We start from the raw sequence: 16,073 nt of genomic DNA on the forward strand, positions 1-16,073 counted from the left end.
AATCAAAGAAAATATTAAATGGGAAGAACCCTAACACTTACACTTGTGATAAGACTTTAAACACCTATTCACAACTTGATAAATGGGAAGGATATTACCTGTTTTAATTTTGTTGTTGTTTTAAAAAAATCTTTTCCATAATTAAGAAATTATATTCCCATAGAAATGTACTTGAATAATTTCCACTTTTAAAACTTTAATGATTATAAGCTGCATTATAGAAATATATTCATCTACTCCCTTTGTTCATTAATGCAATTATTTGCTAAAAATTGATTTCTCTAGCTGGAGAATTACTCTTTTAAAACAATTTTGCCATGCAGGTATTGTTTGTGGATTACACTTTCTATAAACACTTTCCCTCCCTCAATTATTTCCTCTACTTTTTCTATGAGGAAGTAGAAGAAGAAGATATATTTATTCTGAGATTTTATTTGTTTAATGTTTCTTTTGCTTACTGAAACACAGCACTAATCTTGTTATGCTTTACTATCCCCTTGTTTTCATTGTCTAGTCATCTATGTAATAAAAGACAAATCATATGGACAAGCCCATTTGTACACACTATTTACGTATATTCATATTTTTGAAATAAAAGCTTGCTTGCTCTCTTTAAATGGGTGTTTCATGCTTATTATTTATTCAGGTGTACCTCTGTATCTTCCTACTAAAGAAAATAATAAACAAAGGCAGTAAGGTAGTGGGCAAATGACCATCAATCAGTTGAAAACGAGTGGTATAGAAACCCAACAATGGGCAACAAACAGCCTTTCTCCAGTGACTGCTTATTCTGCAAGTGCCTCAGCAGGTTTTCATCAGGACTGCCCTGAGAGTTCCTATCTGCCTGTAGCACCACAAACGGGGGGAAGTTTCTCAATGAAACCAAAGCAGCATATTCTTTTTCTCTGCCTCAGAACCTGGCTTAGCCAAGGGTTGTCCCTGGTGTTCTGAGATGTCAAGTGTGCACAGCTGCCACTGACCCATCCACTGCAAGACTTCTGGGGTCCAAGGGTAACTGGGCAGGGAAATTGCCAATGTGCAGACCTGTAGTTAGAAAAGTGTCACCTTCTGATCCCCACTGCTAAATCTGCTTATTGATTCCTGCTGGATGAACAAACAGAGCTAATGCCTTCAGCTGAAGCAATAAAGCAGGACTTTTCTATTTGTATAAAAAAGACTTAGCCCCTGGATTACAGGGGATGGCTCCTTTTCCCTGCATTCTCTTAGGCCTTACACATATTGAATTCTTGACTATCTGGCAATCCATCATCAGAGACAAGATGAAGGGTTCACTGTGTAAACCAGCCTGTGATTCTGTGGCTGGGGTGCTGTGCTGGCAAGCAGGTGATAGAAAGTTCGATCCAATCACTACTCAACTCCACAACTATCACAGAGCAGTAACAGCAGCACTTTCACACATTTTGTGTATGAGCATTATTGTTTGGGCCACAGGTCCTCTCTTGCAGCTACAACTCAAATCCCTCAGTCCAGAAGGTCAGAAGAAACCAGGAGCAGCCCTGTGCCAAGGTGTTTCTTCTTCTCTAGACAGCTTCCTGATGAGCCCACACAGCATCTGGCACCTCACCTGAGGTGCCATCTACTCTGTGCACACTTACACATAAGTGCAGCATCATGAACTACATTTTGAAGACCAAAAATCTACATGTAGCAACACTTGACTTGTGAATAGCCAACTCTTACACTCAACATGGCCTGAGGCATCTGAGGCAAAACTGAGCATCCTCATCCAACTGCTTCAAGTATCCCATTTTTGCAAAAGCTTCATAAAACGATCAGAAACTCTGTTTTACCAGACCAAATGGACTAGCAAAAAGCATCTTTCAATCACTTGCATCTATATATGGGAGGCAATAGTGCCAGTTATTGAAAAACAGCCACTACATATATCACATGTATGTGATATCACATGTATATGTATTTTAGATGTATTCCTTATAAGCTCAGAATCTAAATATCTCTCTGTCTTGATTTGTTTAGGAGGAGAGATGTAGTGGTATTACAGAAAAGGAGAGCTGGCTCATTCACCTCTGGAATCACCAAGGACTAGGTGAGGAAGTTTGGAGAATATTTGTCTGAGGTTACTCTTTTTCCTGCTAATTGTCAGCTGCAGTGTCAGCCACTAGATATAGAAAAATTAATGAGTGCAAGGAATGGTGCAACAATCAGAACTCTGAGCCATCACTCGCTGTCCTAATTTTTCTTCTATGCAGGAAGTCAAATTAGCTGACTGTTTTAAATGCTAATATTTGCCCTTTAAAAATATTATACAGAAAGACAAGAAAAAAATCATGACACAGAACTTTTCAAGTATGTGCTTGGCATAATTATAAAGAGGGCAATCTTAGACTGTGGGCAATCCTTGTGACTTTCCTATGCAACATTAACATTTAATACACAGCACATCTTTCCTCCCTAATTTCCATATAGTGATAAAGCCTCTGCAGAGACATACTTTTTCCAGTTTAGTATATTTTAAAGATTACTTTCAGAAGGATGATATTAATTTCAATTACTGTATCTAAACAGATGGTCAAAGCTTCAGCCTGCTTGGATAAATTGAACCCTATTGCCTTCAGCACCTGCTGGCCCAGGTACAAAGCACAGTGTGAGCTCCTCATCTGCAGGCAGCCCAGAGTAACCTTACCTGGGTTAGTGTACAGGTGACTCTCCACAGTTTTCCCAATGCTCTGCAGTTTAACAGCTTGAAGGGACTCATCCCCATGCATGACTGCTGGCAAGCTGCCCAAAGCATCGTGAACCAAATTCGCCACTTCTCTCACATCAAAGAGCTTCAGAAGTTCTGAGTACACTGATGGGAATGAGCTGAGAAACACAGCCTGGAGGAACAGGGTAAAAATGGACAGTCAGAACAGTTTTGACATTTATAGAATTTAATAAACTATAGAAATTTAAGTAACTCTAGAGAAACGCCTGGCTTCCAGGGTAGGTAATAGCTTTAAAAATGGTCTTATTTTCAGAATGAATAGCCTCACATTCATTAATGAACTTACACTTTTGACTATTTCCTTCAAGTAATGTCTAATGATTGTTAATTTATCCCAGGACAAAGTGCAAGTTCAACTCTGAACAAAAATATTTATTCTTTAAATACACTTACGCCTCTATGACAGAAAATTTTTAAAGGATGTCAGAATCTAGCTGATGTGATACAAAAATATTTGTGTGGTTTGGTTTACTTTGTTTGAAGGTAAGTAGTGCAACAGCCTCTGTATCTTCCATTTTCAAATACTGAACATTTTTATTTTGGAGTGAGGCAGCACTGGTAGTCTTGGTTCCCTTCAACAATCTTTAAAATGGGTTAGAAAGTCATTGATGAATATGAAAAAAATATACTGTAAAAATAAGAACAATGCCAGAGAAAACATTCCCTTCTCTAAAGCCTACTGATTGAGAAAAGTTACTTACACACTCACAGTGGTGTCAGAACAGGCTAATGTGAGTTAAAAATACTGAAAAAGAATTCTAAATGTAGTTGTTTGCATCCTTTTGTTGTCTTTTGACTCCAGCTGCTTACACGATATGAGATGGAAGAACTTCCTTTCTAACTCTGCTCTCTCTGATTTGCCATTTTCTTAGTGGAAGTTTTCTACAGAAATTTGAGAAGCATTAATTCTTAACAGGGTCTTAAAGATCTCTGTTTACAGAAACGTGGGAAGAGGATGGTATATTTATGAGCATTTAATGTAGAGGGCTGTCTCCTGTGTTTTGCCTCTACACTTCAGCACTAGCCCATTTTTGTAGTCTCAGATGAAATAAAGATATCATCTGAGTATTAAACCATATGGTTCATCAAGACTTAAAAATTTTCTCTAAAGCATGAAAACTCTGATAGTAGTCTTTTGTACGGCTCAAATTCCTCAGTGTCAGTGTAGTTAAACTTAACAGTAAAAAGACCAAAACAGATAAATTGTTTTATTTGTATCCATCAACAAAATTATTATAATTCAAAATAAAATGTCAGCTTTAGGATTATCTATTCCAAGCCTATTTGAAGGTGCTGGTATGAAAATTTCACACTGTAGGATGGAAAGCTGAAAATGCCACTTTGCTCTAGCCAAAATACGTTTCCTTTGTGGACAGGCATTTATACTGTTCTTATTTATTCTGAACATTTTTATACTGGGTGTGGAAAATGCCAACAACCCATAACACTTACTTGTAGCTGGGATAAAGCACTAGTTCCTTTGCTCTCCTGAGACAGGAAGAAGCGTACTGACATAAGGAGCTCTTGAATACAGCAGCGAAATTCCTCCTCATTTTGTCCGCCAGTAGCAATGGAGAATAATCTTCGAGACTGAACTATGTATTTAAAGATATATTCCTGTGCCTATAAATGCCAAAATCAGAGACCACTCACAAAAACGAACATGCTTATCTCCAAACAGAACACAAGCAATGAGTATATCATTCAAATAAAGAGGAGTCTGAAACAGGACCCCGTTAGTTAATTTTGGTAAATTTCTCTATTGAAACACTAAGATATTATAAAAAAAAGCCAAAACAAAATAAACAAGCAAAAACTCAACACCACTTTCCTCTCCCACCACCTCCCCTCCAAAAAAAGCTTAAATTAAGTTGCAAAACTGTTGGAATGCAAATTCAAAATACTGCCCTCTCTTATTGGCAAGACACCAAAGTTCACAGCAGCATAGAAAGACACAGAAAGGTACCCCATTGATATTTTATTTTCAACTGTAGCACATGTCCCAAATGGGATTACTGTGTTGTATAACTCAGCCTGATGGCATGTTATGCTCTTCTGATGGTACAAACCAGGCCAACAAGAACAACCACAACCACCATAATTAGTGTCAGGACTGAGCCATTAGGTCAGCATGCATGTTTGCCATTTAGATTCATGCAGTGGATGTTAATACCACCAGTGTAATCTATATTTGATTCCGTTGCCTCGTTCAGTAAGGAACACAGAGCTCCACAGACCAATGGTAGTGAGCCTCAATGGTCAACTTACTGACAAAAGAGAATAATGAATAAACTGATTGCACTGAAAGTCTGCAGCTCCCTAGAATTAGTACTACAGTTGCATCATTTATATATATGTTCTGCTTCATTCCCTAAATTAAACCCATGTGTACTGTATGAATACATCATTCAACCATATAATTCAATAATTTTTATTACCTTTAGTACTTCCTGTATGTGATCATGAAGCTCCACCTCAGTGACTCGATCAATATGCCACTTCAGTACTTTTATAAGATCTCTATAATAGCGCATCAGAAAACAGAAGTGGGGGAAAGGTTAACTTTGCACATAAAATGCAAACCAATAGCTGTCATATGAGAAACACTGGCAAAATAAAAAATAGATCACTAGATTTCACGGATCACCATAGACTCAATAGTACACTTAGTTTTAAGTCTGCTGAAGAGCACCTAATAGATCTCTCATGAACGGCCAATAATACCAGCATTAAATATGCAGTAGAATGATTTTAACAGGGATGCACCATTTCCTTAACCCAATGATTTATTCTTTTAGTACAGTAAAAACTGTCAGTATTAAGTCAGATAGAGAAAGTACAGACTTCACCTGTATGCAAGTGCTCCTGCAAAATGACTTTCAATGTAAGTGTCCATTACTGGCTTAAAGTGGTGAAACTTGCTGTCCTGCAGCAAATTTATGATGTGAACCTAAATGTAAGAGAAAAAGAAAAAAATCCCAACACATTTTTTTTTTGTTTTACTTGGCTTGTAGCTAGTGTTAAGCATAATCACAAAATGAAACTTACCAAGCAATCAAATACTTTTGATCCATATTTTTGGGAATTTTCATCTAAAATCCCAAATAAAGTGTCTAGTGTATCTTGAAGAAACTGATGGGAGAGAATAAGAGTGTTATTAACAAGATATTTCTGTGACATGGAAATACATTATTTCCCTCATATCATCTAAAAGCATGAAAAGGTAGATACCTTCACTATTTCTGAACCATCGATTTCTTTTAATTTTGAGAGGCAACCTGCAATTTTGTCTGGGTGGGTTCTCCACTTCAGAAGGTCAAGCATGTCTCCTGCAAAAACAAAACCCAAGATTAAAGTTGGAAGCAAAGCAGCATTTCATAATTTAAATTTTACTATTACAGTCCACTCAGCGAAATTTGGCATCATTAAAACAAAAGAAAACACGTCCAGATTTGCTATAGTATGATTTTCCCAAGAACACATTTTCATTCCATTCCGTAATTGCTCCACCAATACAAACATAAGAACATGGTACTGGGTCAGTAAAATCACTCTCCTGTGGCCACTCTATCATGCAATCTCATTGAAGGATGCCTTCACGAGTTACTCTCTGAAATCTAGAAACAATCTCCTAATTGCTAGCTTGAATGTATTTGAAGCACTCATGTTTCTATGTCTTTTTAGAGATCAAACATGATGCCTCTAAGATCCCACTTGATTAACAAGTAAAAAAATCTCTTCTGGAAAATGAATATTTCTGAGCTAAAAAAATACCTGAGTATGCCCAAACTTCCACCTGTTGTAATTCCTTGTCCTTCATCTTTCTTAGCCAAAATGATAACTGCATTACAGATAAGATTACATCATTTTCTACATCATTAGCAAGATCATACATATCTTGTAAACACCTGACATCTATATACTAGAACTTGAGTGTCTTTTAGATAGATATATTTATGTCACCAATATGATGCTTCTGTTTAACACTATTCAGCTCCCTTGATAAACAAGAATCCCCAGGAGTGTCCACTAGGATATCCTGCCTTTTCTACCATTAGAGTCAACCTAATTTCTATTCTTTCTTATTAATTATTTAAATCAAAGTTACAATGCTTTGCTGTATCATATTTTGATTTTGTCCCTCTCAACTGATGAGACCTTTCAACAACCTATTAGCAGAAAATTGTCTCAGATTTTAGTGAAGTTACTCTCATCTCCATGTCCTTCCAGTCCTTTAAAACAGAGATAAATCCCAGAGATTTCTTCATATCTAGTTGTATTTTCAATTTGCTCAGGAAGGAAATTCCTTTCGCTATAATGCAACATTCCACTTCCATTTTAACTTTTATTTACCTATTTGAAAATCCTTATTTCTAATCTATATGTTTTCTTATGTGCTGCATTGCTGAACTGCTGCATTTCCTCTTCATAGTAAAGAAAAAAATTTGAAAAGAAAGATTAAGAAGTTTATTCTGGCATGATTTGTCTTTGATAAACTCATCTTACGGCAGACATGAATTAGTTATATGTTGATTTTTTCATCCACGATTTCTTGTAAATACTTCATAAAATTCATCATGGACAGATGGCCCAATGAATGTATCTGTCCTTCCACACATCTTAAATGTAAATTCTACATTTAATAGTCTTTGAACACATGTTATTGCTTCACAGATGTACTAAAAATCCCACCTTGCTATAAGATTGAAAATTTCTAGTTCCATACCATTTAATATCCTAAAATAGTTTTGCAAACTTGGCTCGGTTTTTCAGCAGTTTTTCCTTGCTGAACTCAGACACATCTGCAGAGCTCCTTTCAGTAAAGGCTAACCATATTTTTGACTGTAAAATTAAATAAATTCCAAGTCCCTTTTATATTCAGGTTTACTACTTCCATGCTTCACTGACCAGCTGTTCAGAAATTCTCAGTGTCTAGTGGTTTGAAGCAGAAAACCTTAATCACCATCCAACCCTTCCATCAGTTTAAGCTAAACTACAGTCTAGGTGATCACTGCCCTGCACTGTGTTAGAAGGAGCCAGGGCTTCTGAAGTGTTCTCAGTAGTTATTAAAGTAAGAGGTTAATAGCAAGTTTTTCTCTTGGTTCAGCATCTTTTTGGCTGCTTTCTACTACAGATTGTTTTCACACTCAAGTAATACTTGAACAACACCCATTTTTGTGTCATCTCTTTCCTGGTTTGCTCCAGAAAAGTTCCTCTATACCACAAAAAATGAAGTAATAATTTTTCCTTTATTAACATTAAATAAATCTCCACCTATATTCAAATTCTGCCAGAGATGTTAATGGCAAACAACTAACATGAGATTCCAAAAATATTTTGCTGCCTTAATTGCTTTTGATGGGCACAGATTATTTTGATGCATTTTTGTGTTACATTTTTGTTTTGCTTCAAGCTCTGCTGGCACAGAAAGAAGAGATCCTTGAGTTGCACTGAGTGATGAAGAGTCCCACATATGCATCAGAGACACATCCCAAAGATCAAGGACAAATGATAGCTCTTATTATTCTTTCTGTCAGGAATTTTTAAGAAACAACATTTACAAATCCAGTCAGCTACATTTGTCTTTTGGATGATTAAATGTACTTCCACATTTGAAGCCTCAGTTCAAGCTGACAAGTAGCAAGATTAGCTGAAGCTGTGAGTTCAGAGCAGGAAAAACACTTCACCGGTTTGCTGGAGGAACTTGGTAGAAAATAGTTAACACTCAATATTAGGGATTTGTTGGGGGATTTAAAAAGAAAAAGAAAGCAAATGTAAGACACTCACTTCAAAGGACTTATTTCAAGGGAAGTGCTAAGGAGGAAAGACATTCTAAGATAACATTAGCAAATAGCCCAAGTATAAATGACATGAATAGAAAATCTGACATGTGAATAACAAGAGGAACGGATAGCAGTGTGTCATGTAGTAAGAGACATGAGAATATAAAATTGTCCCCAGAAATAGGCCCACTAGGAAATCATAGTTTTGGAAAAGGGAAAAAGTCACTGGTGCTAAGTAATTCTGCTGAAGAATAAAAATATTTCCAATGCATTATCTTCAAAATAATCAAGGCCTGTATATTTAAAACAGACTACACCTGATCTATTATCCCTACCAAATAAAACACGTCCCTTCTCAAAGGATGCAATTTAAATCCAAAGAGCTAGGTTTAATAGAAAGTTTAGAATCATGAGTTTAAGGAAGTGGTTTGGGATGATTTTCCATCTCTCTCATATAAGTCCTGAGATGTCAGAAATTGACTTGTTATGACACTACTACACTTCAGGAGGAAAAGACTGAATTTCAGAACTGGCAGTCAGCATGCCTCTTCCAACAGGCTGTTTCTGTGGTCACCAACACTTCCTCCAAACCAGAGTTATTTGGAAAGCTGTCCAGTGCTACTTTTGTTTTATTGATTCACTGTTTTGTTTGGTTTTTTTTAATGCAGCTAGAAGGATTACACCTCTGCCATGCTGTATGGCGTGTTGCTCTGCTGCTGAACAGCTACTGACCAGGGATGCCCCGATCAGTGCTGAGAAATGAGTGGATGCCAACAGCTAAAATATTCAGACTTACTGGAAGGATCCTGACTCTCCTGCAGCCAACAATCCCTGCTATATGCCAAAAACTAAGAATGTTTTGGTAACTACTCAGTAGAAAAATACTGTGCTCTCACTCTTTTGGGGTTTTATAGAGTAATGAAAAATAACTACCCATCTAAGAATATAATAGAAAAAAAGCTAGTATAGCTTTTGCTAATATTAACTGATTAACTATCCAGGATCAAAAGGAAAAGAGAAGGAAAAACTAAATAACAGAAAGATTAGATAAGGACGCGTTCTTAGCCATGATGAATGCACAGACTCCCCTGATTAGAAGTCTCTAAAAGTCATTTGGAAATATTCCTAATAACCCCTCCAAAGTAGCCAGGGTAAGGAAGTTATGGATCCCAACAACTAGGAGTCAGCCTCTGTCCCCCAGTCCCCATAATTTAATATGCATGAGAGCTGATGGCATGTGGGAACAATCAATGAGAGAATGACAGCTGAGTAAAATTTCCCAGCAAGTGAGTAAAGCTGCAGCCTAATTCAGTCACACCCTTTACAAGTCTGGGTTTGGGGTCCTTCCCCACCCCACAGCCAGACAACAGAATAATTTTTAATTCATTTTCAGACTGGACATTGTTGTTTGTAAACAATGGGTGGATCTCTGAGACATTCAGAAAAAATCTCCAAACTTCAAAACAAATTAAAAAATAACCAGCAATTTTCAAAAATACCAATACAAACATTTACTAAGAAAAAATAAATACACAAATCTTTTTAATCCTGTATTTTTTAATGCATAAGCTACATTCTCTCAGGGATAACTGAAGTAATGCTCACATGACCAAATATCCACATGCTTTGCTCTATGTTCATTTTCTGAGCATGCAATAGAATTTGGCAAATTTTTGTTTAAAAGAATGGGGATTTGGAAACTCACCAAGATGAACTTCCCAAAGAAGATCCTTGGAGAAAATATGAGCCTGTCTATTGAAAATATTTCCACCCTCTGAAGTACTGCTGAAATAATTGTTAACTCTTTCAGAGCTGAAAAGGGGATCAATATTATTCAGATATTCTACACCCTCTTACTCAGAATATGGTTAAAAATAGGAGGAAATTTTATGCCCTATGTCACACATCTATTTACAATAAGTACAAAATAACTCCTGTACTGTAAATAAAAATTAGTATTAGAACCCCAAACAATAGGGCAACTATTTATCAGTGAGACACTTGTAAGTTCCAGGCAGCACTTTTATGCACGTGGAAGTACCAGTAGATTAATGTAATTTCCTAAATCAAGGCCTTTAACTGAAGCAAATTTAGTCTCTGATTTCCTATTAGCTACCTTTGGGAAAATCTTTCATTGAGTAACTTTCATTACTAAGGTAATTGCTATGAAAATACAAAATGGGTGTGTGCCAGGAAGCAAGCCACTTACTGGTTGCACACAGTTCTATTTTGCACACTTGCTATTAAAGGGTGAAAATTAAGAGCACTATTTCAACTTAAAAAGCTGCTCTAGTTTTTGTTAAACATCTATAACCAATTTGCAAGCAGTTAGCAATTTTATCATCATACACAGAAGATGGGTAAAGTCACAGATATTCACACACAAGAGAGATCAAAGTAATAACATAAAATTGTGGGTCAACCAAAGAATGGTCAGAAACACATTACCAAGCAAATACACAATATTTAGAAATTTTTGGAAAATTGTTCCACAGGTGTGTTTTTTTACCTGCCATAACTGAACATGTAGTTCAGTTATGGCAGGTAAACAAGAACCTCAAGAACTTTATACATAACACTGGTTAAGAACTTCACACAGAGCACTGCTGGAGAGTGTAAACACATGTATCTGCTGCTCCTTATAGCCAGTGTATAAGACTGTTTTAAGTAGTAATAAATGTTTGTTGAAGAGAAACAAAAAAGGAATATATGCCTAATTAGAAACAAACTGCTACAGCCTAGAGCTAACAATAATTAATTAATAAAAAAATCTACAACAAACAGATTAAGAGGTTTTATAAAGCAGCTGGTTTTGATAGTTGATTCCAGAAGTGCTGCATTTGATTCCAATATCATGGTCATCTAAAAAGCATTCTTGAACTACTTAAAAACAGTGGTTCATCATGATCCATTTGTTTCCATCTGGATATGAAAAAATTATGAAGAAAACCAGTTCACAAAATAGATAGAACATAAGCTATTTTTGAGTACATCCATGCTTGCTTGGCTATCACACTCATTTCAGCTCATCATGTTTTAAATAATCAACATTTCCTACCATTTTGCGTGAGTTTGGTGGAGCAGAGAAAGGATGTAATCCAGAAGGACTCTTTAGTGGTTTTTACTGCTTGGCTGTTGTTTCCTAGGGATATTCCCTTTGAAAAGGGGAGTTTGAGGTAGCGACCAGAATCCTGAAGGTTTGCATTTTCTTCACACTGTGGAAACAAACGAGTTAAAACAACTGTACTGCACAAAACAATTGACCAAATCTCTAAATTATATGAATCATTGTTTCTCTGTCAGAAACTGAAGAATTTCCACTATGCCTGTTGCAACTTTGGTTTTAGAAGATAGCATTCAAATTTAACATATTTGCACAGATTACATTAAATTAATATCTACAAATTTTCATGTTGAAATCTAAACTTTATCTGGAAGCACATAAAATCCTCTGAACAAAGTGGCAATTCTTATATGTTGAAAGAGAATTCCACAAAATTAAAACAACTTACCTTTGTGAAATTCATTGTAATACAATGTGATATAATAGTAAGATTTAGGTAAACTAATGCTCTGAAACTCATACCTAGATTCAATTGCAATTGTGTCAGGAAGATGAATATTAAACAATCAGCAATGGATATTTTAATGGTGACAAGATTATCACTCATTTGATAACCAACACAGACTTTCTCAACTTAATGTCTCTGGGCATTTAAAGTAGATTCCAGTGGAATCATTACAGCTAATGACTGCTTATTCAAATTACCTTGTGTACAATTAATTCATGGGTGCCATCTGGCAGAGTCCTCCCATTTTCCTGCATCAGGGGCACGAAAGAAAAGCCAAACAACTTCTTCTCACCCTTTTCTTTTGCTGAAATGCATATATAAATACCAGCAGTTAAAGATAATAGTGTACTTTTTAGACAAAATAAACAAATACAATGCAACCTAAGAAAGTATACTGGAGCTGCAGCCAGTCAGACAAAGACTATCTTGAATTGCTGTTCCAATTTGTGCATTGACTCCTGTAATGTTCTTTTTTTATAATCTCACTTTAAATCAGAAGGGAATATTCTGAAACAATTTAGTATCTATCAAGAACAAATAATGTAAGCCACCAATATGCAATCTTAGCATATGTAGAAGTTTATCCTCCTCTGTGAAACCTGTCTCTCATGACTTGGAATGCAGAATGTGGAACCAGTCAGCAATTTTTACCTCAAAATTATCTCTAAAATATTTAATAGTCTTTAAAAAATTTTAGAATTTTGTAAGTAAAAATAGCATTACAGAGAAAGTTCATGCAGCTGTCTTTTCCCTGAGGTGTTACAGAAACTCGTGTGCTGACTGCAGCAGTAAGGGGAGGACCAGCAGAAGTCATGAGCACCACTCACTGGAACAGTGCCGGAATTCACAGCGGATGTGAGCCCCTCTGAACTTATCCACAGGAATTGGAAGTTTCAGCAGCTCAGCCCATCTGGGGCCATTGTTATGATAAAGCACAAAAGAATGGTATTCGCTGGCTGGTGGCTCTCCGGAGCCAAATGAGATAAAATCCTAATGAAGAAAAAATATGATTAAGGATAGATTAATTCACTGGTAAAATGTCATCAAGGACTGCTCTTCCAAGGAAGACTATTTAACATTTACATTCATATCATAAATGTCAAATGTGGTACAATGTTCAGTATCTTGTAACCCTCAAAAACAGCAGCACTTTTTTTTATAATTGCAATTAGAAAATTAGAAATGGCAAGAATCATTCACATAATTTAGAACAGAAGTGTTTATCAGGGTGTAGTGGGTGTCAGGGAGGCCTAAGCAACAGATGTATTGTGGATTCCCAGGACACACAACATGGTCCCGCCAATGATATGCCCCAGCAACAAAGAATGGAACTGAGACCAGAACAGCCCAGGCTCGAGATCTTCAGCCATCTGAAATAACCCTGGCACTATGCTGGTATGTCCCAGCATTAGAAAATAAATGTGGATTCTGTGATTAGGAAGAAGCAAAGTGTTGGCTGCCTTTATAACACCCATGATGGACTCCCCATAGCAAGGCAGACAAATAGATTTGTCTCAAGTCCTGACTCAGGGATATCTATTAATTCTCTGTGGGAAAGGTAAGGTGTAGCTTTTGCAATTATAATCTCAATATCATGTTTTTGTTTAATATATACAGACACATATATATAAATACGTGTGTGTAAATATTAAATGTATATGTATATATATAAAATGTATCTATATTGGATGCCATGGATCAATATGCACAGTTTCACTTCAGATACACAAACACACCATTTGAGGCTATTTGTGCAGCCTTTCTTCATTGTGCTACCCCACAGCCCATGAAATCATGCAGAACATATGAAAATACTATTTTCAAATTTAAAACAAAACAAAAACCATATAAAAATATGTGAGGAAAAGTTTGAATGTGAACAGAAATCTTTTTGGTACAGAAAAATTTTGAGAAACAGTCATCGATTAATAATTAAAATTTAAACCATTGCCTGTTTGTAAGCCATCACCAGCAGCATACAATAAAATTTGAAGATGAGAAGGAACATTAATTTATGTTTTTTAATGATACATGGTGCTGACTTCTGCAGCAAGAATCCCTAATTTATTAAAATCAGACACAAAATTCACAATTATCAAGAAAAGTTGTTCTGTGTAACATTAAAAAATTGCATATTTCTAAGAAGAATTCTTAGGAAATACAAAAGTTTCCCAAACTTGGTCTTGCTTCAACATTTTCCAGCATCTCTATGGAATCATCAGTTATTTGCTTGGCACCTTTACATGTTTATCCCAATCATGCAATTCACCACAGAAATAAAACAAACATATATTAAGGTTTTATATGGACATTTTATGAATGTTTTAAGCAAAGTGGAAACACATGAATACCTAAAGACAGGAAAAGATAAACATGTCCTTTCCAAGCATTTTTGTATACTTCAATCAGTGCCACAAAAGAAGAATTATATATGGAAAAAGTGTATCAAAATTAACTACAGCAAAGAAAAACATAAAACAAAGATACCTTTAAAATTTGACCACTGCTGTCCACCACATGCATTGTCACTTCCACATTTCTGGCCACACTTTTCCCTCCTTTCTCAAATTCTCCTCTTTCTACAGTGATATATAAATCATTCCTCATTTCACCTATCAAAAAAAAACAAACAGAACAATGTGTCCAAAAGTCAGTCCAACTTGCTTATATTTGCTTTCAGTACTTCAGTAGATTTTCATTTTATCTTACAAAGGATAGTGCTTCACCCACAATTTATCAGTATTTTTGGATTTTAAACAATAATGGTATTCATAAACCAAGAAAAGCAAAAGGTCTTCATCCCTCTCAAAACCCAAAGATTATTTACCATACTAAACCAATTCTAGGGGCTTCTACTCACCTGTTGGGTCTGTCTGTCTTTTCATCACCCCCTCTAGCTATACTGAATCTAGTGCCTAGCTCCACCTCATTTAATTCTTCTAATCTAAGGCAATGTTAATGTACTTCCTTTCACCTGTAATTGTTACAGTTCTCTGTTTATCTGATTACAACTTTTTTCTGCTTAATCTTAACAGGAAGTGTATTATTTTGCAAAAGGAAAAACCAAGAGGTTGATGTTTTTCCCATTAGAAGGGCAGTCTTCCCAGATTGTGAGCGTTACAATTTGTAATCTAAAAAAACCTCAATATATTTTACATTAACAGGGTGTTCCAATGCTTATGAGGAAAAAGTGTGCTTAGTTATCTTATTTTTTGCTTGTTGAAAAAGCTTCTAAGAAATTAGACTCTTCATCAGGATGTTTAAACTACAAATCCTATATAGACATTACCAAAGTACCATATGGTATGCACAAGTACTGCTAGCATATCTAAATTTAAATTCTTTGCACATTCATGCAGTATCATGCTAAGTAATCTGTCAGAACACAAACAGATCTTATGGACTAGATCAATAGTAATTTTATTTTAGTTTCAGTTGACACAAACTGCAAAGTTTGATGAAAAGGGGGAAGAGCGGTTGCAGTGGGGACAGGACAGGGGGAAAGCAGTACTGGTGGTGACTGAAGTGCCATGGTAGGGAAGCCCCTGTTCTGTTTAAAGATGCTGAATCTATTTGTGAAGAGTCTGAACTAATCCAGCTCTTGACAAGCATTACCAGAACCACTTTTGAAGCAGTTGGACTTTCCTTGTGAAAGGCAGAACAATGAAGGATGAACAGCATCATAATTAGGAGAATTTTCTAAAATTCTTATTTCTGGATTTGTTGAAACAGCACATATTTGCTGGATATGTGAAACTGCATATTTGTTGAGAATATATGTTTTCATCTAGAGAAATGCAAGTTTAGTGAAAAGGGAAGATCATCTTTTAATAAGGCAATTTTCACTCAGCACTGCTGAAAGTGTGATCGTTTAATGTATTTATAGGCATGCCACTTGGAAGACAACCATGGGATGTGTACTTGTATTGTGGGTAAAATTAATTATAATATATGTAACATAAATAATTAATG

General features: G+C 35.9%; 1 protein-coding gene across 1 annotated transcript in view; it reads right to left on the minus strand.

Annotated features, from left to right (window-relative positions):
• The window catches only part of DOCK4 (dedicator of cytokinesis 4), a 222,738-nt gene that overhangs the window by 66,774 nt on the left and 139,891 nt on the right, over positions 1-16,073 (minus strand). Inside the window, exons 14-23 of the mRNA XM_041471554.1 lie at positions 14,589-14,713; positions 12,929-13,091; positions 12,299-12,405; positions 11,588-11,744; positions 5,978-6,075; positions 5,795-5,878; positions 5,596-5,696; positions 5,185-5,266; positions 4,199-4,369; positions 2,666-2,858 (exon numbers count right to left, since the gene is read on the minus strand). Of these exons, the coding sequence (XP_041327488.1) occupies positions 2,666-2,858; positions 4,199-4,369; positions 5,185-5,266; positions 5,596-5,696; positions 5,795-5,878; positions 5,978-6,075; positions 11,588-11,744; positions 12,299-12,405; positions 12,929-13,091; positions 14,589-14,713 (1,281 nt within the window). The remainder of the gene's footprint in view (positions 1-2,665; positions 2,859-4,198; positions 4,370-5,184; positions 5,267-5,595; positions 5,697-5,794; positions 5,879-5,977; positions 6,076-11,587; positions 11,745-12,298; positions 12,406-12,928; positions 13,092-14,588; positions 14,714-16,073) is intronic.

Source organism: Pyrgilauda ruficollis, unplaced genomic scaffold, assembly GCF_017590135.1.
Source record: "Pyrgilauda ruficollis isolate IOZ18807 unplaced genomic scaffold, ASM1759013v1 scaffold27, whole genome shotgun sequence".
Lineage (NCBI taxonomy): Eukaryota > Metazoa > Chordata > Aves > Passeriformes > Passeridae > Pyrgilauda > Pyrgilauda ruficollis.